The sequence below is a fragment of the Salarias fasciatus genome, chromosome 15 (genome assembly GCF_902148845.1).
Source record: "Salarias fasciatus chromosome 15, fSalaFa1.1, whole genome shotgun sequence".
Lineage (NCBI taxonomy): Eukaryota > Metazoa > Chordata > Actinopteri > Blenniiformes > Blenniidae > Salarias > Salarias fasciatus.
The window spans coordinates 21822753-21845186 of record NC_043759.1 but is presented as its reverse complement, the minus strand read 5'-3'; the positions used below and the strand labels follow the sequence as shown (position 1 = coordinate 21845186).

The window sequence follows — 22434 nt, the reverse complement described above, 5'->3', positions numbered from 1 at the left end:
CTACCAGCAACAAGGGACGCGAAAGTAAGGCGGTCAACAGGGAATCTACTTACTCCGAAACCCCAGCTCCGCTCTCGTCTCCAGACACTCCTCCTCCGCTAGTTTGCTGCTGCGTTCAGGTGACAGACCATGCTATGGAAAACTCGGGGATGTCGTCAGTCGTTCACATGAAGGCAGCGGTGAGTCCGGTGACAGCTCTGAATCATAGGGCACACAGGAGACACGTGAAGAAACCGTGGACAATTTGCACATAGGAACGGCTCTCAGATAGCTGTGAACCGGCTGTCGTCGTGAACTCAAAAGAGCCATTCAAACAAACGAGTCGGTCATTGAATATCACAACACTAATTGTCATTTTTCCGGAGGTCCTGGAACGCAGCTCACTGACGGTTGAGAAGGACGATGGAAACAAAAATGGACCTCGACTGAAAGCAGCAGGGTAAGACTGCTGGTTTATTCTACCTGGTAAAGATACTGGAGCCGGTTATTTGTGGTAGTACTGTAAAGAGGAGGCACGGTGCATTTATCTGAAGGGCTATCCGTGTGGAGCTAGTTTGGTTGCTAGGTTAGCCTCGGTGCATTGGAGACTGACGCTGGCTGTGTGCAACATTATCCCTGTGACATTGAACAGTGAAACTGATAGATTTTAGTAGTGTATAAGTATATATTATCTTGCTTGAACAATGTATGACGAAATATTTCTCTTATACCGAATGTGGGGCTTGTAGCTTTTACTCCACTCCCCCTTTTACTCCATTTCTCGGTCAGCTGTTGTTGTTATGGCTCCGCTTCTGACGAGAAATCAAACAACAGCGACATTATTTCATCGTGTTGGCCAAAGAGACTATCGCGGATGTCACAAATGGCCACCTCGCAAACATACAGAGGTAACATAACAGGAACAATGAAGACACTGACTTGTAATTGCTGAAAATATTTTATGTTGAGCGTAGTTGCAGTTTGCTGGGCGACCGCAGGGTGTCACTGTTGTGTATTGACTTTCATGTAATCAGGTCAGTTCCTCTATAATTTATCTCTAATTACAAGCTGAGCTAATCAGCAATAAAGTATTGACTTCCATTTGAAATGTTGGCACTTATCAGCTGTTTGAATTTGTTGGATGCCGTTTGTTTTTGGTAATTTATGTCTTCACTTGTCTCTCCATCATACTTATATACCATTTTATCCAGTTCATTTTCACAGGTGTGTAAGTTGGCTGCACAGTGTATCTGGTCTCATAATGTCTTGTGTTTTTGATTTTCCAACAGGCAGTAATTATCACACCCCTGATTGCCACCTCACACTCAGCCTGAAAGGGGTGAAAGAGTGCCATGGAGGCTCGCTTTGGCAATATTGTGTTTAGTTCCAAGTTTGACTCTGGGAACCTGGCACGTGTGGAGAAGGTGGACAAGGGTAACTCCAGTCCGACATCTGACACAGCTTCTAGTGGGAGCTCCTCCTCAGGCTCAAACCTCTCCCCTGACTATGAGTTCAACGTGTGGACGCAGCCAGACTGCGCCAGCACAGAGCACGAGAATGGAAACAGGTAGCAAACGCTCAGATTTGGTGATGCTATATTCTTAAAAACAGAACAAAAGCATAGTTATTTCAATTCTAATTTTACGCATGTACACAACACTCTAAATTCTGCTTTTGTTTCAGATCCTGGTTTTACTTCAGTGTGCGGGGGGCAGCACCCGGAAAGATACTGAAGATCAATGTGATGAACATGAACAACCAGAGGAAGCTGTACAGTCAGGGCATGGCTCCTCTTGTACGTACTCTACCTGGCAAAAACCGGTGGGAACGGATTCGTGACAGACCCACATCCGAGGTAGAGAAGTGCCTGTCGGAGAGAGGATGTTGGCATCAAAGCGACTGCTGCCAGATGAGCTATTATTATCTTTCTAAAAACATGTCTCTTCTCTTTTGTTGCTTCCCAGATTGTGGATAACCAGTTCATTCTGTCATTCTGTCACCGGCTGCTGGAGGTGCGAGGAGCAACCACCTACTTCTCCTTCTGCTACCCGTTCTCGTACAGTGAATGTCAGGAGATGCTGCAGCAGTTGGATGAGAACTACCCCAATGCAGCTCAGCTCAATCTGAGCAGGTAAAGCACATGGATAATGTGCTGATGCGTCACACATCTCTTTCACTGGCTGTTTTACTTCATCCTCTGTCTCCCTGTCCCAGTGCACCAGGCACTGTGTATTACCATAGAGAACTGCTGTGCAACTCTCTAGATGGCAACAGGGTGGACCTGCTCACTGTGACAAACTGCAGCGGGATGCAAGAGGAGAGAGAGCCACGTCTGCCGAAGCTGTTTCCTGATGCCAACACTCCCAGACCGCACCGCTTCGCTGGCAAAAGGGTAACACCCCGTACTCTGCTGCTGTTTACTCTCCACACAATGAAAAAGTCAGTGAGGCTTACTCTTGCCATATGTGTCTCTGTGTGTTTTCTCAGGTGTTTTTCCTGAGCAGTCGGGTGCACCCCGGGGAGACGCCCTCATCCTTTGTGTTCAACGGTTTCCTAAACTTCATCCTCAGAAGAGATGACCCGCGAGCGCACGCACTGCGCAACATGTTTGTGTTCAAGCTCATTCCCATGCTCAACCCAGATGGAGTTGTCCGTGGGCACTACAGGTGAGGAAATCCCTTTCAGCTGCAATGTAAGCTTCAGATCAGTCAAAACAGGCACCTTGTGAATGCACTGTTCACTAAAAGCACACTTATATGCTGGATGAAATTTGATTGAAAAATGTAATGTGGGAAGAACTTTGTTTAGTATTTAAGACTTACTGTATTCCAGAAAGTTGGGTATTTATATCATAATGCTGCTGCACAGTATGTATCATCCATCTGATGCAAATAAAACTGCTGACACAACACAGAGATGTGGCAGAAAGAAACCTTGTTTCAGAACAGTGACAGTATTCATTTACAGTTCCAGTCTCAACAGGATCGTCTACAGAGGAGGTTCAAATATTCTGCACATTTGTGCTACTGGGCAAAACTGTTCACAGTTTCAGCAACAGTGACGCTGTAAACTTACAGCAGAGCTGTAGACTGATCCATGTGTTCTTATAAAGCAGAAAAAGCTCTATGGAAACAGTGAGGGATCAATGCAGCACAAAAATATATATCATCAATCATTTAAGGCTGAAAGGTGATACAGCTTGTCATTGGAGTGACTGTACAGGTTTGAGAAATCAACATAAAATACACTTGAAATGTAAAATAAATGCAGCACACGGGCTAGTTTTCATTTATTTTACAGCTAATTTGTTCTTTTTTTGTGAAATAGGGCAACAGCTGATTATCATTCAAGACAGCATAATGATCGTAACTGTCGTTACATTTCTAGAGCCCTTGTCCAGTGACTTGAAGTCTTCAGTCTTGCAGAATAAGGTCGTCTTGTTCATAACCTCCCCTCCGGCTCTTTCAATGACCTGCAGATTACTTCACGCCACCTGTAGCAATCCATCACTTGTCGGATGAAATTTCAGTACCATCGTTCAATTTCACTTTGTTTCCTCTCACATCCATGTTTACAACAGTTTATATAACTTTTCTGGTTCAACTTTTTTGAATATTACATTTAGTAGCCAGATCAGAATCCAACACGTCCATGTTTTAAGATCTCTAACGACTGCTTTGGATGTTTCCTCAAGAAATTACCGTTTCTACCTCAGTTGTCATATTTTAGCTGTGAGTCTTTTGCAAAAACATCAAAACCGAGTGTTGTTCTTAAGCAGCACCTCCAGAATTCATACCACCTCATGTGTAAGCGTGCATTTAGACGACAGCAGTCGTCTTGAGTGTGTGAACCCTTCATCAGCGCGTTGCTGGTCATGAGGACGTGAGGGGATCCAGGTCAGGCGCCGCATGCTGACCCCTCAGTGTCACGCAGTGATGTGTTACAGTATGAATAAACAATGACGACACTTCCTCTGTGTTTCACACTGCACTGGCTCTTCAGAACCAGTGTACAGTATGATGTCGGTATTGTTTCATCTTACCTGTTTTAAAACACTCTAACCTTTCTTCCTCTTTTTCTTTTAAAGAACTGACTCCAGAGGCGTGAACCTGAACAGACAGTACTTGAACCCCAGCCCGGAGCTGCACCCATCCATTTATGCCGCCAAGTCACTTCTGCTCTACCACCACACGCACAACCGCTTACACAAACCGCAGTCCAGCACTCGCTGCAACAGCCCCGCTCACGCCCACACGCAGTCCGCCCCCCTCAACGTCAAGCCCACAAACCAGCATCACACGCCCCCCCTCACTGCCCTCGAAGTCAGCTTGAACCAGCGGAACGCGGAGAAGGACGCAAATCCTGTGCTGCCGGAAGTTCCCATGGTCATGGAGGAGAACGCCTGGGTCACCACTGAGACGGAGAAGGGAAACCAGAACGGCATATCAGCTCCCGCCGAGACTGAAGATCCTCCTACTGGAGATGTAGCAGTCCCACAGGAGGAGCAGGAACAGGAACCAGTGCCGCCCCATGAAGGGGGCGTGGCTTATTATGTGGACTTACACGGCCACGCTTCCAAACGTGGATGCTTCATGTATGGAAATAGCCTTTCAGAGGAGAGCCAGCAGGTGAGTGTTTTGAATGCAGGATGAATCTTTATAATTGTGACTTTTTTTATTTTACAGGAAGTGAAAAGAACAGAAATCACCACTTTTTGGCGGACATGTCTAAGGTACTGTGTTCTTTTTTCTTTTTCTTTCCTTGTGCTTGCAGGTGGAGAACATGCTGTATCCGAGGCTTATCGCTGTGAATTCGGCTCACTTTGACTTCCTGGGCTGTAACTTCTCTGAGAAAAACATGTACGCACGAGACAAAAGAGATGGTCAGTCGAAGGAAGGCAGCGGCCGAGTTGCCATTCACAAGGCCATCGGGCTTCTTCACAGGTCAGATATGACTGAATTTTCATCATAACAATCAGAAATATCAAGAGTAGTGCATTTTACTGTGATTGTAGATACAAGCTATTTTGCATTGCATGCTTTATATTGCTCCTCTCAATTACTTGCAATGAATTTGAATTGCTTTTGTTTATTTTGGGTTTCACCAGCTACACTTTAGAGTGCAACTACAACACCGGAAAAACTATGAACACCATCCCGCCCGCCTGCCACGACAACGGACGAGCAACGCCACCTCCACCTTCCACCTTCCCTCCTAAATACACTCCTGAAATATTTGAGCAGGTAAAGAATATACATGTAAACGATTTATTGGGTGAGGATGCTTGATGTTGATACTCCACAACAAGGATGATATGACAAGAATCGGCACTGTGCTTAAAGAAGTATGGAATTATGTGAAATTTGTGACGTCATAGCAAAGTCACAGAGTTTGGCATTATGTATTTTTTCTATGAATTGCGTTGTCGTGCACCAGGTGGGACGGGCCGTGGCGGTGTCAGCCCTGGACATGGCAGAGTGTAACCCCTGGCCGCGGCTGGTGCTGTCCGAGCACACCTGCCTGACAAATCTGCGAGCGTGGATCCTCAAGCACGTCCGCAACACCAAAGGCCTGAACACGCACGTCCACGCTCCCCCGAGAATACACCACGGCGGCAGCAAGGTGTCGCCGCCCAAGAGCTTCAACGCGTGAGTTCGCCCACATCTCTCTGCGACGCCACACAGTTCGCTGCCCTCGGTTCCTCCTCCTCACTAACGACAGCTGTGTTTCCACGTCCTTGAATTTCCAAAGCAGCTGTTTGTCCGGATCGGCATCGGAGAACACTCTGAGCCGCGTTCGCTGCAACAGCCACGGCAGCAGCAGCCAGACGCCCTCCCCGAAGATGCACAACTCCCCGAGCTTCACCTTTGGCTGCCCTCCATCACGATCTCACACACAGCACAACAGCACGCATGGCGGCGGCCGAGGAGGCAACAAGACCCTGGGGCCAGTCAGGGGTAAGCTGAGCTCTCTGCCGCATGCCGCTGGCAGGCTTTTCACATCGCCTCTTCCTGGGTGATGTTTCTCTGTCCTCTTTATCTTGCAATATCACAAGCACATTTTGTGTTTCTCTTGTTGATCTTGAAATAAGAGCGGATTTACATAGTGGATGTGAGCGCTTCAAGCCAAGACAGCCTCATATTGTTTTGATTCTGGTCTCAGTCGAGGGTTAAGCTGGATACTTTTGACATGATCTAGAGAAATTGTTTTGGTTGTTTATGAGCTGCAACATCTGCATGACTCCTGCATGACCCTGTCATTTGCTGCTGGCCGTGGATGCCTCGTCTCCTCTTTAGATGCACTGAGTCCTCATGAGCCTTTGGCTGAAAATGAATGGAAAAATTATTGAGTTTCCACCAGAAGCATCTCTAATGTTGCGCTGCGGGTTTGATCCATCACGCCGCGCCGAAACTCTGCCACGCGTGAGATTTGCTGACTTTATTTATTGTTGGATTTTTGACTTTTTGTGCCTCTGACCGTCTTGCTGTGGCTGTGCTTCCAGTGAAGTGCCGAGACACTTCCGAGTCGGATCAGAACCGCATCACGGCACTTCTGGTGGAAACGTGATTTGCGGCCGCGCTCTGTTCACTGACTTGATTCTTGAAATGTTCCCGTGAGTTCTCACTCCATCTTTGGCATGTCGAACCGTGCGTCTGCCTGCACGCCCCTAAACCCGCAGAGTTCCAGCCACCATCTGTTTGTGTGCGCGCACGGTCCCCCGCACGTCTCTGAGCAGGTGTGTGTCTCCCTCTCTGTAGACACTAAGCCTCAGGAGAAGAGACGCCCCCCTCACCACCGCTCCATCCTACGGTCTCCCGGCAACAGCCACACAACCGCCCGCCCCCCACCCTCACCCCCTTCCTCCTCTTCCTCCTCGTCTTCCTCAGTGTGCGCGGCGGGCTCCTGCCCCCTCCCGGCCTCCGTCAGTATGACAGGTCTGTACTCCCTCCAGCCTCCGAGCCTGTCCACCTTGCTCCCCTCCCTGCAGGCTCTGCCCCGCCCCGGGCTGCTCTCCAAACTGAGCCCCCTGCTCCTCCAGAGCCTCCCGCCGGCCAGCAGCGCCCCGGCCGGGCCCACGCCGGACTGAGCCTCATGTTTAGACCGTGCAGTGTGCGTGCGTGCGTGTGTGAGAGTGGATTTAGTATCTCACAAGAAGTGTGTTAAATTATATCAACAGACTGTCTTTATAGAAATCTGCATCTCGGTCCAAATATATGTGTGAGTCTAAAACATCATCGGTGCTAGCCCTTCTAACTTTTCCTAGAATACCTTTTTTTTTTTTTTCACGTCCAAGAAACGACACCTATTAACAGTATTCGCACCTGAAGGAGAAATGTTTCACGAGTGTTCCTCAAAACTCATCAATGATTGACGTATTCATAAAAAGATCTCATCGTACCACCGACCGTGAATCAAGTCCTGCTCGTCACACTGTTCTCTGTGCTTTTCGTGGATTTTCTTGACTAAACGGAGCAGACTGAGTAGAGTTTGAGCGTGCGATAGCTTGGCTCTTTGGCCTGTGTCGTCCCTCTGGGACTTAAAGAACATATAGTAGACAATAACCGACTGTCCTCGTGTTGAAAATAATATAATACAGCTTGTTATTCAGACTGTATGCAAGTAAATAAGCTAAGACAAAATGTAATCAATATAGCTGTGCTGATCTGTGGGATGATTTTAATTTATGTGAAATCATTGTTCCCCCACTGTTTCTGTCAATACACTGTATTGGTCCAAATATAAGCTAACCCTGAACATGTTTAAGATGTGAACCTTTTTAAAAGGTTACATGAAATTCAACAGCCACTGTGGGAACATTTTAAAATACTATTGGAACAGGACACAGTGCACCTGTAGACAAATGGGCATGTGTAGGTATCGCAGTGTGAGTTGTGCTAACATGCAGAGCGCAGTACAACATAAAAACAGTGACTCCTCATGTTCAGACCCATTGTCCTATATTCTGACCAATACAGTATTTTTTTCACAGTTTACCATCTGCACTACAAATGCACTTTTTTTGTTGTCCATGTTACTGTTCTCTCTTTTTTTTCTTCGGTAAATTGTGTATTTAATGGTTGTTTTTGTGGAATTGCTCCAAACAGTGTTTTTCATTTTACTGTCTATTTCTAACTCTGTTTATTTGTAAAACCTTAAGAATCACAGTCTGTCCAAAAACTTCCCACCATTCTGATTCAGGTAGTTAAAGGTAGAGGTTAAAGGTCTGTGGCTGAGGATCACAGCAAGAGGTTTATCAAAATTAGGTCTGCAGATGTCTGTATTGAGATACTTTCTGAAGTCTGGAGTCGACCTGGGAAAGTTATTAGAGCCCGTTTACATGACAGTGTTTCAGTGAAAACACATCACTTTTGTTTCAGAAAAGTTTCAGGTTTACATGTGAATGTTTTGAAAGCGATGTTAAAGCAAAAAGTTGTATTTTCAATGCCGTTGCCATATAAATGGCCCCCCAAATGCTACAGAAGTTTTGCACTCTCACTTGAAAACGCCGTCGTGTGAACGGGGCCTTATTGCTTTTCTTTTTCAAGTCTCCATGAAAACTTGCTCTCTGTTTAATTTCTCGCAGCTAAAGGGAAAAAAAAAAACCTTCCGTCAAGATGTCCATTTATTACCTGTATGCAAGTTGGTGAATTAGTCTGCAATAGCTATGAAGCCTCGTATCATTCCAGCATCAGACCATCTCTGGTCACGACATGAGGATGTTCACAGAGTAGCTTACTGCCAGAAACCTCACAAGGACCAAAACCAGCCTCTGCTCTCACAGACGCTGGAATATTAAGCTGAGAGAGACGGTTGCTATAATGGAGCTGTTCGCCAACAAGCAATATTATCATCGTTTCAAAGTTAATTTCCTAATAAGATTGTATTATTAATGTAAATATTTTTTTTTCTTAATTCTGAGACATGTTTCATCTACGTGGTGAAGTAAATAATTATTTATTGAGGCAGATAAATGTTTCCTGTGGCAGGTGCGTCGTAGGCTGTAGATGGGTAACGTTAGTGTGTTCTGTGGTCGTCGCCGCATCGTCTCGGCTTCTGCGGGAACCCCGTGGAGCTGCGGTCGTCAGTGGTTCCGTTCAGTTTGAGTCCCGTGTGTTCAGAAGCAGCCGTGACCTGGAGCTGCTTGACGAGCGGCTCGCAAAGCGGATCGTGAACTGAGCGTGTGGCGCCGCCTCGCTGTAGCCCCGTGTGTCCCAGTGCCGTGTAGTCCTGCTGTGCCTTGCTTTGTCGTTAACTGTAGGTTCTCAAAAAGTTCCGCTCAAGTTGTTCATTATTCTTCTGTTAGCTTATATGACAACAACATTACTGAAAGGGGCATATGTAGGACTTTTTTTTTTACTTAATAAAACTCATATCATCCAAACGTCAAGATGCTAATATCGTCAAAATGTTTGGGAATGAATTGTGGGACATAAACGTCTTACTTAATGCTCCTTTACCATCTCTGTGATGATGACTTTAATGTAGCCTGGGTGGATGTCATTATGAGCTGCAGATAGGGGGGTACACTGTAGTTTTACTCTGCTTTCTCACTGTGAACTTCGATGTCCCTTGTCCCCGATGCGATCCCCATCATCATGTGAAAAGGAAAAAAACACACTGTGTGCACAGCCACATTCTCAATGGGTCTTTCTGCTTCGTGCTCCTCCTGAGAATTGTGTGGTTTTCTTCAATGTGGTGCTAACCTTCCTGAACCGTTTTGTCTCTGTAACATCTTCACAAGCCGTCACCTTTTCTGAATGTGCTGCTGTCTTTTACCGCCTTTCTGGAATAAAATCTATCCCTTTGTGAATCAAGTCCTATGTGTGGGTCCTCTTCTCTCTGTGCGTCTTCTTTCTTCAGCTTCTGTGTAGACAAACAGATCCACATGGCTTGAAAATCAATCCTCCCACTTAACCGAATTGACAATTTGTTAGCTACATTATTGACAAAAATGGATTTTACTCTCAACTGTGTTACGTAATCCTTCAGTAATGGTTAAATTTCCTGACGCTCGCCGCGCCACACAGTGTATTTATGTCCCTTCATGTGGTTGACAGGCCTCAGCTGCCCAGACTTTCAGGCTGGGGGATCCAGCTCAGCCGGGTGGTCCAGAATGCCGTTTCCCGCCCGTCCCGGGCGCGCAGGCCGAGGCTGCCGAACCGTCACGGTCACTCATCACCCCACAGAGGCCAGCCGAGAGGTTAGCTCACCCTGGACACTAAAACAAATCTCCATATTCAGAACACTGCCGCCAGTAACATCTCACTGTCGTGTCTCCGTCTGTCACAGACTGCTGGTCCTGACCACATTCTGTCCTCCATCAAATTCACAAAGTAAGTCCAAACTTTGTTTAAACATATTTTTGAACATTTCGATGCCTCCGCCTGGTGACAGTCGCAGGCAGCTATTTCAGTAATGTGATGAGGAATTCCTTCTGGTTTAATGAGTGTATCCACTTCCTCTCGAGGACTGAGTGATCTAACTTCTTCTCTGGTTTCTTCCACGAGCTCTGACGTTGTCACCCGTCTGTCCAGGTGTGAGCTGCAGCCTCACATGAGCCGCATCCCCATCCGTAGGCTGGGCTCCACCGACACTCCCCCAACGCACAAGACAGGTGAAAATGCAGACATCTGATCGCACCGTCCTCCAAAGACATTTCCTCCCACTGAGGAGTATTTATGGATTAGACTTCATATTAACATGATGAATATTTGAAACTGGTGCCTTTTAAACATTAGCCTGTTGGCGTACTGTGATTAGCATTTAACCGAAATCCCCGCTGTGCCTCGGTAGCCCTTGGCTTTAGATTTGATTAGTGCCGGTGAATCATTAAGTGTGTTAACCTTCAAATTGGCCTCTGGCTGTGACATTTGCTCAACACGCTGAGTGTGTTTGTGAGTGCTCTGGAAAGGAGCCGCTTCCGTGCTGCCAAGTCGCATTTACCCTCTGATATCCTCACATACTCAGATAAAATATCTTCTTCCATTTCTCAGGCGCACCAGAGAAAGAAGGGGTCATCCAGCTTTCCTCTAATGCGCTCGTTAAAAAGAGCGCCGACAGGAGTTTCCAGTATAAAGGAAGCCACATCGTGGAAACCGCGCCACAGACGGACAAACGACTCCAGCAGGTGAGAGCAGACCTCACACCGAACGGTAACATTGCTTGTTAACAGAAGAACCACAAATGAGTGAAACAACTGGAGCTCGGTGTTTTTGAAGGTTGAGGAAGCGTCGCTGATTCCTGTGCCTGAAGCCCTGAACATGTGCAAGACGCCGCCCCTGTGTGGAGAAGCCTAGGAACTGCACAGAACGCCAGGTTTCTGTTGAGACATCTTTGCTCTGTGTGCCCAAATTCCCTTTATCAGCTCACTGTTGGATAAGCTGGGCACACACTGATCACCAGATCATTACATAAATCAGCCATGTGCAATATGAAGAATCTGTATGTATTCCTGACCGACCTTGTGTTGTTACTCACTGTTACACATTCAGAACGAGGAGCTGCTCATCACAAATACTGGAGCTGCTGAGGGTTCAGTGCCTTGCTCCATGACACTACGACCACAGCTGGGGTAGAGGAGTGATTTTAACTTCCCACAGGCAGGTTCTCCAGGCCATTTTAGATCATATCTGTGAACATTTCAGGCACAGGGACTGCCCATTACGTTTGTATTCTGATGCCATTTTAGTCCCTGACATGGAAAATGCACTCTGACCAATACTGTTATGCACTGGTGAATATTTGAGTCAGCTTCTTGTACAGTTCCAACAAAAGGCCGACAGTTCTTACTGTCCTGACTGAAGCACACAACAGCACCTTCACATCACTTTTTGGATGTACAAACAAATGATTAAGAGAAGTGTTTGATTATTCCAAATGTTTTATGTGACATTTACCTCATGTTAATCATCAGAAAAAGACAAAGTGACCATATGTAAAAGAAAAGTAACATATCACTTTTATTCTAGATACACACAGCTGACTGGTCTGGTAGTCAGCATGTGTTGCATATCCACCTCGGAAGACTGTGTGGCCGACTGAACTTTTAAGATTGTTCAAATTGCAGTGTGTTGGAGCCTTAAGTTATCTTTAGAGACCTGAATGAAAGGGTCAGATCAATGCAGTACAACTCCCATGTTTGTGTTGTGACTTGGGATGGCTTGTTAAAGTGTGAAAAGTGATACAATCTTGAAACATACATCAATAGTCGCAGCTGTTCTTGAAGTTACCTTTTTGTGCAACTTTGATTTGCGTGGATGAAGGTCAGTCATGTTACCTTATTAAGGCAGAGAACGGTTCAGGGTGAGGTGACACTTCATTTATATTCAATGTATTCTTCCTGTAACAGATCTGTAGGAATGTTTCGCTCTGCAGCACACAAGAAACGTCCTTCATGACATATCCAAATACTGTATATCCATATAACATTTCATATTTTGATGTTTTCTATAAACTAATGTGATTGTGACTCACAGTATACTGTGTTCAAACCTTGAAATAAAGTATTTTGAAGTTACAATGACTGCGTGTGAATGTTTATCAAGCAAATTCAAACTGAACCATCAATGCATGTCTTACTCAAACATTTTTATTAGAAAAAAACACTACTGTGCAAACAGAACCATTCTTCTCCTGGAAACAGGGCTGAGGGGAATGTTATTTCCAAGGTGGTGGCTTTGCTTCCCATGTCACCTGTGGGGAAGGGAAAAATGACTTCATGAGCGCAAACACGTGTTAAAACTTGGGATTTATGCTTGGACTTATTAGAATGATAAGAAATCCCACATTCAGTCGTTCCTTCTTTAATGCTCATTCATTCATCAGCCAAGAAACTGAACCAAGTGGTGATCCAGAAGACACTCACCTCGCCAGTCATGAGGAACTCTAATCCTGCTTCTTGGGGTTATTGACGGCAACATAATGGTACAACACGACCAGCAGGAACAGTGACACTCCAAGCATGTTGGCAAAAATGGCCAGCTGCACGTCTGTCACCATTCTGAAATAGAGGCACAATGAAGCACAAATGTCAAGATTTTATTGGAAATAGTGGTCTTTTATAAGGTAAAAGGGTGCATCATATTCACTCAGAATCGTCTGAGTTAAAACGACTTTAGTGATATCACAAAAGTATTTAAGAAAATTTCTGTGATGCAGTGTGTCCCTGCTCTCTGGTTGCGGTTCATGTATTACAGGGATTTTCTGTCTGGTTTTGAGCTTCAGTTTCAGCTTCAAGTGGCTGAATATTAATGTGACTACAGAAATAGTGGTGGCTTCTTTCAATCAGGTCTACAGAAATACTAACAACGTTCATGTTTTCTCCTCTGGATCTGCTGAACCAAACAAGAGATGGGTGTACAGATGAACACTCATGTTCTGATTGTCATCACTTTCTTCAGTGGAAAGATTCAAACATTCCCATTCATCTTCTGCAAACAAATGGTGGCTCTTCAGCTGACAAGTCATTCAAATGAGCAACAGACGTGTATGAAAGTCATTAACATTTATCGTTTTACTTTTTTAATTTAAAAGTTGTGCACTACTTTTTTTGTATTGTGAAATACAGAAATGTAATGAAATTATTTCCATCATTGTCATAAATGGTTTCTTTAAATCACTATGCAACACAACCTCAATATAAGTTTAACATCTAGAAGTACACTCGAGACTTCTGAAAACTATAGTAATCGCAAAAACCACCCCAAGACACATTTATGAAACAATTTGCAGCACAATTTACAATTTTTTTTAACACTGACTCTGTTGACAGTGCTAATATAGCTAGCTAGTAAGCTAGCTAGCTAACTGTTTCCCCCACACTGACAGCCACGTCAATCATAAACATTTATACACCGAAAGCTTGGGAAATGTTACCAAATCCCACTACATGTCAGCTAATGGAAACTTTCTTACTTTAAATCGTCGGTTTAAATATCCCGGTGTGGACAACACTGCTACCGCGGAGCAACAAACAGGCTAATAGCGTGACTTCCGGTCGAGGCGGAAGGCCACGTCACGTTTAAGATCGCCATGGGAACGGTACGGTAGATCAAAAATCTTAATGGAAACAGATTGAATAAATTCAAAAATCTCAACAGAGGCGGGCTGGACATTAAATATATATATATAAATAAATCCACGTATGTTTATAGCAGTAAACTTCATTGCCGGAGATTCAAGGCTCTCAGATATTTTCCATCCAAGTCCTCCAGGCCTGAGGGGGCGGTACTGAGCCCGGGAGGAGCCGGGGTTCCGCTCCGGAGGAGTGGCTCCGATGGTTCGACATCACCCGGCGTGAACGACTCTAGGCGGCTAAGCTACATGTTACCAGGACTCGGCAGCTAACGTTGGGGATTTATTTATTCGTTCACATTATCGTCGAGCCAGGCGGGGCCGCCATGGCTCTTTACGAATATGTCACTAAGGAGCAGCTTGCCGGCTTCGACAAATACAAGGTACGCTAAAATAAAATAAAAAAAAGATGCTAGCTGTTAGCCACTTAGCCGACTGTATGTGTGTAGGGTTTAGCTGCTAGCTGTCACGATCTGCAGTGTGCAGACTTGAAACCATTACTCATACTGGACAATCTATCCCTGGAATTAAAATCCCAGAATTGCTGACCGTATTGTGAGATATGTAGTTGCAGTAATCGCGTTGGTCCTTGTAAAGTTGTCATTTTCAATCAATCATAAAGCAGAGTGTTTTGCTGTAGACAGCCTTCACCAGCTCCTTGTCATTAAATTAAAATACACAAACCCTCTTAAAGTTGTTTGACAAAATACGACACACTGTTTCAAGTTGTTTGACCTTTATATTCGCTGATGTGTCATTAGTTTTTTTGTTTACAGTTTCAAGATTCATGAGTAAAAGGCTTTGCAACAAATCCATCCTCTGTATTATTTCTTCATTTACCATTTCACATTCTTGACATTATTGATGAACTTTTGGAGAAGCCCTCTAAAATGTAGAAAATAGAAAAAAAACAGGCGGGGAACCGATGAACAACTGAGAATGTGAAGCACCAGTGCAACCATGAGAATCATTGAGGAGCCGTCATGTGAAATCATCACCTCGAAATGAGGTTTTCACACCCAACGCTGAACATCACACAGCCCTGTGTGTGTTCCTTTAATTCCCCGGAAGACGAGCATAGCTGTGGCAGTGCAAATACAGACTTAGCCATTATGTTTCAGAATATGTGGTTGATGACTTTGACAGTACATGAGAGCTTCACAGATGCAAAAGATCATTTGATATAATGTGTTGTTTCATCTCAAACCCATTCTCTGTCATCAGTGATGGCAACTTTGGTTATTTAAGATCTAACCTTAGCCAAAAGATTACCAAATTGTGAATACGATTTGAATAACTGGTTCAGTCTGTGTCATTTCATAAAATAGTAGCCAGAAGACCTGCTTCCAATCTGGTTAAAATGATCTTACACCTCATTTCACAGTTTTTTTTTTTTTTCTTGGAAATTTGCTCACAAGCTGCTAAAAAAATAAATAATAGAAAGGGGATTTGCTTGTTCTGGCTCCTCTTGCCTTTATCAACCCATAAATCGACTCTGCAGAGCTGTTTATCATGAGAGACTGTTTTCCAATAATTGCTTTTAAAGAGGCTTCACCGTCTGAGCGGCAGACACTGGTGGCTGGAGGACAGCAGAGAATGACAAATGGCTGTGAATTCAAGTATTGTGACCCTTTTTCGACACGGTGGCTGTTTTCTTAAAACGCGAACAAGGGAGCTCTTATACGTGCACATAACTGAGGTGCTGAACACTACGGAGTTGGCTCTGCAGATAATTCATCTTACTCTGTCTCCCAACTGTTGTCGCACTCTAAGCAGACTGCAGTGCCGCTTTCCTTTGAGAGTGTGTATTCATGGAGATGTTTGTGCAGAATGACGTTGGTGTGTATAATGTGTCATAGATTACTCGCAGTGAGTGTGGAAAAAGAGAGAAAGTTGTCAGAATTGACAGTCCGTGTTTCAATGATGCCTATAGCCAAATCAGGAGAACTGAGTAGATGTTCCAGCACCTTTTATATGATATTGTCTGCCTCGCTGTTCCAGGCCAAGTGTGCATCATTCACTCTTTATCCCATTCATAAACCTCAGATTAGAATTCTAGAGTTCATTTCAAGTGTGGTGTTGGCATTTTGAATCTGATGATGTGATCTCTCAGTAGAGCTGCCACTATCAGTGATCAGAGAGATATCAATATCCGAAGGTGTGGTCATTCTGTTTAGTACATATTAAAGAAATAAAAGAGGGAATGTCCAAGTGAGCAGGATCATTGTTGTGTCAGTGTCCAGACATTCCAGTAAATTTTACTGAAAACTTACAAGTTGCAATTAACTCAGTAAGTTGGATGAGTTCATTGTGAAATCCACCACATATGGGAAAATTACATACATTATTGTTTTTTGTTTGTTTGTTGATGTTGTTTATAGAGTACTGGACTGTCTGTTACAGTAATACGCTCCAGATATGGGACTTGTCACTTCTGATCGGTTAAAAGTAGCACAAGCACAGAAAGTGCTGCCTAATGCTTTTCTTAAATGATATTAACACCAGAGCAGCGCTGACCTGGTGCGTCACCTCGTCGTGTTTGTCATGCCTGGATAAAATTACAGTGACAGGAATCAGGTTTGTTTTGACCTACGTGATGACATCCAGCCAAAAAAGACCCAGACAACTTGTTCCATGTGAGGCTGAACGCCTTGTACGACTGTACTGGTATTAAAGGAATCACACAGATGCTGCACATCTGCTTTGTAGTCACATCCACTCAGAAATAAACTGCTCCTGTGTGTCTTCACAGTACAGCGCAGTGGACTCGAACCCGCTGTCCGTCTACGTGATGCATCCTTTCTGGAACTTCGTGGTGAAGGTGAGAGAGACCTGGAGACTGTGTGTGTGTGTGTCTGCGCACTTGCTGCATGATTAATGAGGTTTCCAGACGTCTGCTCTGATACTTTAAAGTGACAGCGCCATGCAGCAGCAGCACCTCTCTGTCTGCTTCTCTTATTTTATACTAGCCTCAAAATGTGATCAGCAGTGAATGTCCTGTTCCTGAATCTGTGATGCCTCTCTTCTCAACATGTTAATAAATCCTGAAAGGCTTTTTTCTTTCTCCCCAGTTTCTACCGACATGGCTGGCTCCAAACCTCATCACATTCACAGGCTTCATGTTCCTGGTGTTGAACTTCCTCATGCTGGCCTTCTATGATTACGACTTCACAGCCTCTTGTAGGTCCTACCCGTTTATCTGTCCTCTGCACGACAGTGTCGTCAGGTTTACTTTGTCCCCACGTGCAGCGCGGACGGCACAGGCGTGCGCACGTTTGTTTATGAAAGGCAAAGTCCATAAGTCAATGCAGCGAGACTGGCTGTGCTGGTTGATGACTGTCCCAAGACAATGACACACACACACTTTATCCAGCCTCTTTATGCTTATTATCACGGACACTCCCTCACAGTATGGATCTGTTGCTCATGTCATATTAACAATTAGAGAGCTAAACTGCAATTGATGACTTTTTTTTTTTTTGTCATTTTGCCACCTGAAAGCTTCTCTTCTGTTTGAAACCTCATCTAGCATATAATTCCAGTCAATAGTCTGGTAAATCCTATAAATGAACATTCAGTGAGAACACTGCAACATCTGTGCGCCTGTCAGGTTTCCAGTGTCTCTGTGTGGTAACGCTGTATATTTACATGATGTGTGTCTCAGCTGCAGATCACGACCACGTGCCCAGCTGGGTCTGGGTCGCCGCGGGGATCTTCAACTTTTTAGCGTACACACTCGGTGAGTTTCAACCCCTGCCTTGTTTTCTTTTTCTTTAACTCTCCGAGAGGCTCCGAGGGGGGGACGCTCAGTGAAAACTCAAAACTTCCCCTCTGCTCAGGAATGTGTCCTGGTTATTATTGTTACCCTTAAACATTGAGCGTACAGATTTATTTATTTTATAAACTTTCAATGTCTCTCATTACATGGCTTCAGTTGCAGTTTTTTTCCTGTTGTTTGTGTTTTACAAGTACATTACAGTACATTTTGTCATCAAAAGAAGTTTTTAATCAAGTGAAATCTATGAAAATTGAGCAGAAATCTCTGTTCAGATAATGTATGATTATTTTTAGGGAAATCTTTGTCTTTATAACCATGTCCAGTTTGTTCTGCGTACTCATATAATGAAATGTAACCTCTTTTAAAAATAGACTTCCCTTTGTTCGCCACAGTATCTTAATGCCTCCTTGATAATCCCCTGCTTCTCTTCATAAACAGAATCCCAGCAGAATATTTCCCTCCTCATTTGGCTCATATGCTTTGAAACGTTTATTTCGGTAGTGAAAAGCTGCAAAAAATTAACCGTTCTGATATATTTTTCCCAGCAGCCAGTTGCTCATGAACACAAATTGTTAGAACGCTCCAGTCTGCATGCTGGCGCTCTGCTCGACCTTCTGGAAGTTTCCATCAGTTTTATTAGAAACTAGAAGATACATCATATTGTAACACCCTCTGCAAGTTGAATGTAATGTAGCGATCGCTTTTGTCACTGAAAGACATCAAAGATGCAAATAGCTGTATACAGTCAAAACAGATGCAGATAACTTAAAAACATGGCTCGGTCAGGTGACTGCACCAGGATTTAGGATCCTGCTTTTGTAGCAATTTTTTTCTGATTTTTTGGATTTTTGAACAAGCTGTTCAAACAGGGATTTCTATTGAAGCGCGCCTGCTCAGTATTGAGGAAATGGGCGGAAACGTGGTGAAGATGGTGTAAAAATGTGGATGGATGGGGTGAATTCAGAATGCTACTATGTGAGCATTGCTCAAGTCTGATATGAAATATTTAATAACTGATTATTAGCAGCATTTCAGGAGTGTGTGATCTGCATCATCCATCTGTTATTGCATCACGCCGTCACACCCCGCTGCCTTCAATGAGATTAGTGACTGTTGTGGGCCAACATTTACTGAAGGTGTAGCATTAAGTGTGAATGTGTGGAAAATATGCGAGGGAATTCAAAGTCTGTCAAATGACCTGTCGGGGGTAGAAAAAGCACAGCTAATCTCTCTTCATCAGAAGATGTATAGATGTGTGTCGTGTGAATGTAGCCGTCATGTTGAGGATGTGAAGCTCGGGTCTTGTGGGACAGCGCCGGGGTCAGGGGGTGGGGCGGAGGAATGTGGTTGTATGTGAGCTATGTGAGTGTGGGCAGCAGTTTGAGCCGAGTGGAGATGTGGGACGTGATTAAAAAAACATCTGCACTCTGAATTCAGAAATGTCTGCTCTGTAGTGATGTGCATTCCTCTTTTTTTTTTTTTTTTTCCTCCTCAAACATTTTTTAATAGACGGCGTCGATGGCAAACAGGCGCGCCGCACCAACTCCTCCACACCACTGGGGGAGCTGTTCGATCACGGGCTAGACAGCTGGGCGTGCATCTTCTTCGTGGCCACCGTGTACTCCATATTCGGCCGGGGGGACAGCGGCGTGAGCGTGGTCGCGCTCTACTACATCCTGTGGGTGGTGCTGTTCTCCTTCATCCTGTCTCACTGGGAGAAGTACAACACGGGCATCCTGTTCCTGCCCTGGGGATACGACATCAGCCAGGTGGTAAGGACTCGTGTCGCGTAACGACAAGCTTGTCACCTGAGACAGATGTGGGATGTACGCTTAAAAAAACAAAAAAACAAAGCCATCCTCTCAGGGGTGTCCCGTGTCGTCTCTGTCCAGACCATCTCCGTGGTTTACTTGGTGACGGCGGTGGTCGGCGTGGAGACCTGGTACCAGCCCATCTTCTGGAACTTCCTGTACAGAGACCTCTTCACCTTCATGATCATCGGTGAGAAGCGTGTGTGTTCTGTGTCAACACGAGTTAAAGGAAATTAGTGAAAGCAGCTGCTGTTAACTGAGATCTGCTGTTTCCCAGCCTGCTCCTTCGCTGTGACTTTACCCATGAGCCTCTACAACGTCCTGAAGTGAGTGTTTTCTCCATTTGGACTGATGATCAGGTCCAGATCAGGTTTTCTGAGCGTCCCTCGCTCTGTGCTCTCCGCAGGGCTCATCGGAGCAGCACCCTGAAGCACGGCAGCCTGTACGAGGCCTTCCTGCCGTTCCTCTCGCCCTGCCTGCTCTTCGTCCTGTCCACCGTCTGGGTCGTCTCCTCGCCATCCAAAATCATGGACCTGCAGCCGCGCATCTTCTACCTCATGGTGGGGACGGCGTTCGCCAACGTCACGGTGAGCCTCCTCTCTTGCACGTTTCCCCCTCCCCTCTCAGAAGCGTTTCCCGTTGGCCTCGTATCCACTTGTTTTTGTGTGTGTGTTTCAGTGTAAGCTGATCGTGTGTCAGATGAGCAACACTCGCTGCCAGCCGCTCAGCTTCCTGCTGCTGCCCATGACCGCCGTCGTGCTGCTGGCCCTGACCGGCGTCGCCATCAACGAGACGCTGCTGCTGTACTTGTGGACGGCGTTCGTCGTGTTGGCGCACATCCACTACGGAGTGTCAGTGGTAAGACAACAGACGAGTGACGACGTTTTGTTGTCATCCTCCTCAAGTTTCTGTCATGAAACTGATCTTTTTTTTTTTTTTCCTGTAAACATTCTGTGTGTTTGTCAGGTGCAGCAGCTCAGCAGCCACTTCAACATCTTCGCCTTCTCCCTGAAGAAGGCCAGCAGTGACTGACAGGAGGAGGAGGAGCGAATCGGCCTGACGGCAGCGGAGGTTTAGACGCCCTCGCTCCCCGACTTACCGACACTTCACGTCCATCACCGCGGAAACCCCCCCCCCCCCCCCCCCCGCCCCCCTCCATTCATGAGGACTCTGCAAGTGGAACAGACTATGGGCCTCTTATGTGTCGCCTACAGCCCACAAACACACACACACACGTACATGCGCGCGCGCACACACACACACACATGCACACATGCACATTCCCGGACCAGCTTTCGGACCACGCTCTGGTCTGGTCTCAGCGGCGGGGTGGGCCAAAGGGGCTCCGGCTTCCGTCTCTGGTGATTGGCTGACCTGGTTGAGCCAATGAGGCGCAATTGTTTCCTACGGAAATGTGCTTCAGTCGTGAGGACAGGAACCCAGACGAGCCATGCGAAGACGCACGCACGCACACACACTTTTGTACGTCTATCATTGTGGGGACGCTCCTGGATCCACAGTCAAATCCCCGCAGTCTTAACCCTCAAACAGCGTTTTTAATCAAGTTCGTCCCCGAGTGAGAACTCACCTGTCCTCACAAGAATAGAAGTACAAAGTCTCTCTCATACACACACACACACACACACACACACACACACACACACACACACACACACACACACACACACACACACACGCATATTCTGCTTTGTGCAGATCATTTCTATCTCATGGCGAGTGTTTCAGTACAAACGCAGCCTCGTGTACGAACACACAGTTATACTCACATAGTATTATGAATGTATAATAAGCCTTGGGGATTTTGCCATTTCAGTTTTATTCCATTAACAGGAATGCCTCAAGTAGTGTGATTACAAACTTGACTAAACCTCTGGACTCTGGTCTTCTCACAGTGTCCAGCGTTCAGCGGTTGACCTCCCCTGTCTCCCCCTTTTTTTTTTTTTTTTTCATCAGATGATTTGCGGTTGAAGAATCTCTGTGACGTATGTTAATATTTCTATATTTATACATATAGTGTGTCCGTTGGTGTGTGGGGCTTTTACTTTCCGGCTGGAGTTTGCTCCTGTAACGCTAAAGATAAAATAGCCGATTGGATTTCTCTTCCTGATCGGTCCCGATCAGGGTGGAATACTAATAACTAATGGAAGAATTGACCAGGGTGACCTTGACTGTCCCTCCACTTTGACCTCTGTCTGAGCACTGGCCTCCCGGCTCTCCTCTCCTCTCCTCTCCCGAGGTGTCGTGTTTTCACGCTGATTCCTAGGTTTTTTTTTTATTTTTTTTATCTTTGAGGTTATTTTATATATGGGTGTGTTTGTGTTTCCGGTGCCACGGCGTCGGCGCCTGGTTCAGCTGCGCAAGTGCTTGAATGAAGAGTGCGTCCAAAAGCCGTCCTCGGAGCGGACGCACTCTGAGGGAACAAGCCGTCGCGCCAGACTCGGCGAGCCGCCGCCTGGCGCCTCTCTCCTGCTCGCACAGGTTCCTCGCACACCTCCCTAAACACCCGCCTGACGACGCGGGGGCCGCCGCGCCTCCTCTTCTCAAACGAAACGGCTTTCGCAGCGAGGCCGAACGAGGCCTCGTCAGCTTCTGGTTTCTCTGAGCTCGATTCCCTGTGCCTGGTCGGAACGCAGCCGCGAATAAGGGAAGAAACGCAGCGCGGAGCGGAGCGGCGAGGACGCTCTTCTGCATATCACGCCTCGCTTTTTTTTTTTTTTTGTAATCTCCGACAGACTGGATCATGATCGTGATCGTGAAGGAAAGCTGCAGAAT

The 22434-nt window shown here is 45.7% G+C and overlaps 3 protein-coding genes across 5 annotated transcripts; 2 read left to right on the top strand and 1 right to left on the bottom strand.

Annotated features, from left to right (window-relative positions):
* Window positions 1–318: 318 nt before the first annotated feature.
* LOC115401964 (cytosolic carboxypeptidase-like protein 5) lies at window positions 319–12493 on the top strand. Of its 3 annotated transcripts, XM_030110365.1 has the most exons (17): window positions 319–439; window positions 1269–1546; window positions 1663–1834; window positions 1944–2110; window positions 2194–2371; window positions 2467–2645; window positions 4067–4607; window positions 4753–4922; window positions 5087–5222; window positions 5416–5627; window positions 5731–5936; window positions 6738–6914; window positions 10038–10180; window positions 10270–10313; window positions 10515–10594; window positions 10974–11107; window positions 11199–12493. In XM_030110365.1, exons 2-17 carry the CDS (start codon window positions 1332–1334, stop codon window positions 11274–11276), a joined length of 2832 nt encoding a protein of 943 aa, XP_029966225.1. In that variant the 5' UTR covers window positions 319–439; window positions 1269–1331; the 3' UTR covers window positions 11277–12493. The 3 variants fall into 3 exon arrangements, with proteins under 3 accessions (XP_029966225.1, XP_029966226.1, XP_029966227.1); XM_030110366.1 differs by lacking the exon at window positions 319–439 and having other exon boundaries at window positions 1332–1546; window positions 5734–5936; XM_030110367.1 differs by lacking the exons at window positions 319–439; window positions 6738–6914 and having other exon boundaries at window positions 1332–1546.
* Window positions 12494–12546: 53 nt separating this feature from the next.
* Window positions 12547–12979, bottom strand: LOC115401965 (dolichyl-diphosphooligosaccharide--protein glycosyltransferase subunit 4). Its single transcript, XM_030110368.1, has 2 exons — window positions 12845–12979; window positions 12547–12672 (listed from the first exon to the last, which is right to left on the bottom strand). The coding sequence occupies exon 1, from the start codon at window positions 12976–12978 to the stop codon at window positions 12865–12867; it is 114 nt and encodes a 37-aa protein (XP_029966228.1). The 5' UTR covers window position 12979; the 3' UTR covers window positions 12547–12672; window positions 12845–12864.
* Window positions 12980–14254: 1275 nt separating this feature from the next.
* On the top strand, window positions 14255–21958 carry selenoi (selenoprotein I). Its single transcript, XM_030110646.1, has 10 exons — window positions 14255–14435; window positions 16805–16873; window positions 17124–17232; window positions 17717–17791; window positions 19340–19602; window positions 19723–19831; window positions 19919–19967; window positions 20048–20228; window positions 20320–20499; window positions 20608–21958. The coding sequence occupies exons 1-10, from the start codon at window positions 14379–14381 to the stop codon at window positions 20671–20673; spliced, it is 1158 nt and encodes a 385-aa protein (XP_029966506.1). The 5' UTR covers window positions 14255–14378; the 3' UTR covers window positions 20674–21958.
* Window positions 21959–22434: the final 476 nt, after the last annotated feature.

Coding starts and splice junctions, on each gene's coding strand:
- LOC115401964 (XM_030110365.1), top strand. CDS start 1,332: ATGGAGGCTCGCTTTGGCAATATTGTGTTTAGTTCCAAGTTTGACTCT. Junction 1,547..1,662: donor GAGCACGAGAATGGAAACAG/GTAGCAAACGCT, acceptor CTTTTGTTTCAG/ATCCTGGTTTTACTTCAGTG. Junction 10,181..10,269: donor CCACAGAGGCCAGCCGAGAG/GTTAGCTCACCC, acceptor CGTCTGTCACAG/ACTGCTGGTCCTGACCACAT.
- LOC115401965 (XM_030110368.1), bottom strand. CDS start 12,978: ATGGTGACAGACGTGCAGCTGGCCATTTTTGCCAACATGCTTGGAGTG.
- selenoi (XM_030110646.1), top strand. CDS start 14,379: ATGGCTCTTTACGAATATGTCACTAAGGAGCAGCTTGCCGGCTTCGAC. Junction 17,233..17,716: donor TTACGACTTCACAGCCTCTT/GTAGGTCCTACC, acceptor TGTGTGTCTCAG/CTGCAGATCACGACCACGTG. Junction 19,832..19,918: donor CTTCACCTTCATGATCATCG/GTGAGAAGCGTG, acceptor GCTGTTTCCCAG/CCTGCTCCTTCGCTGTGACT.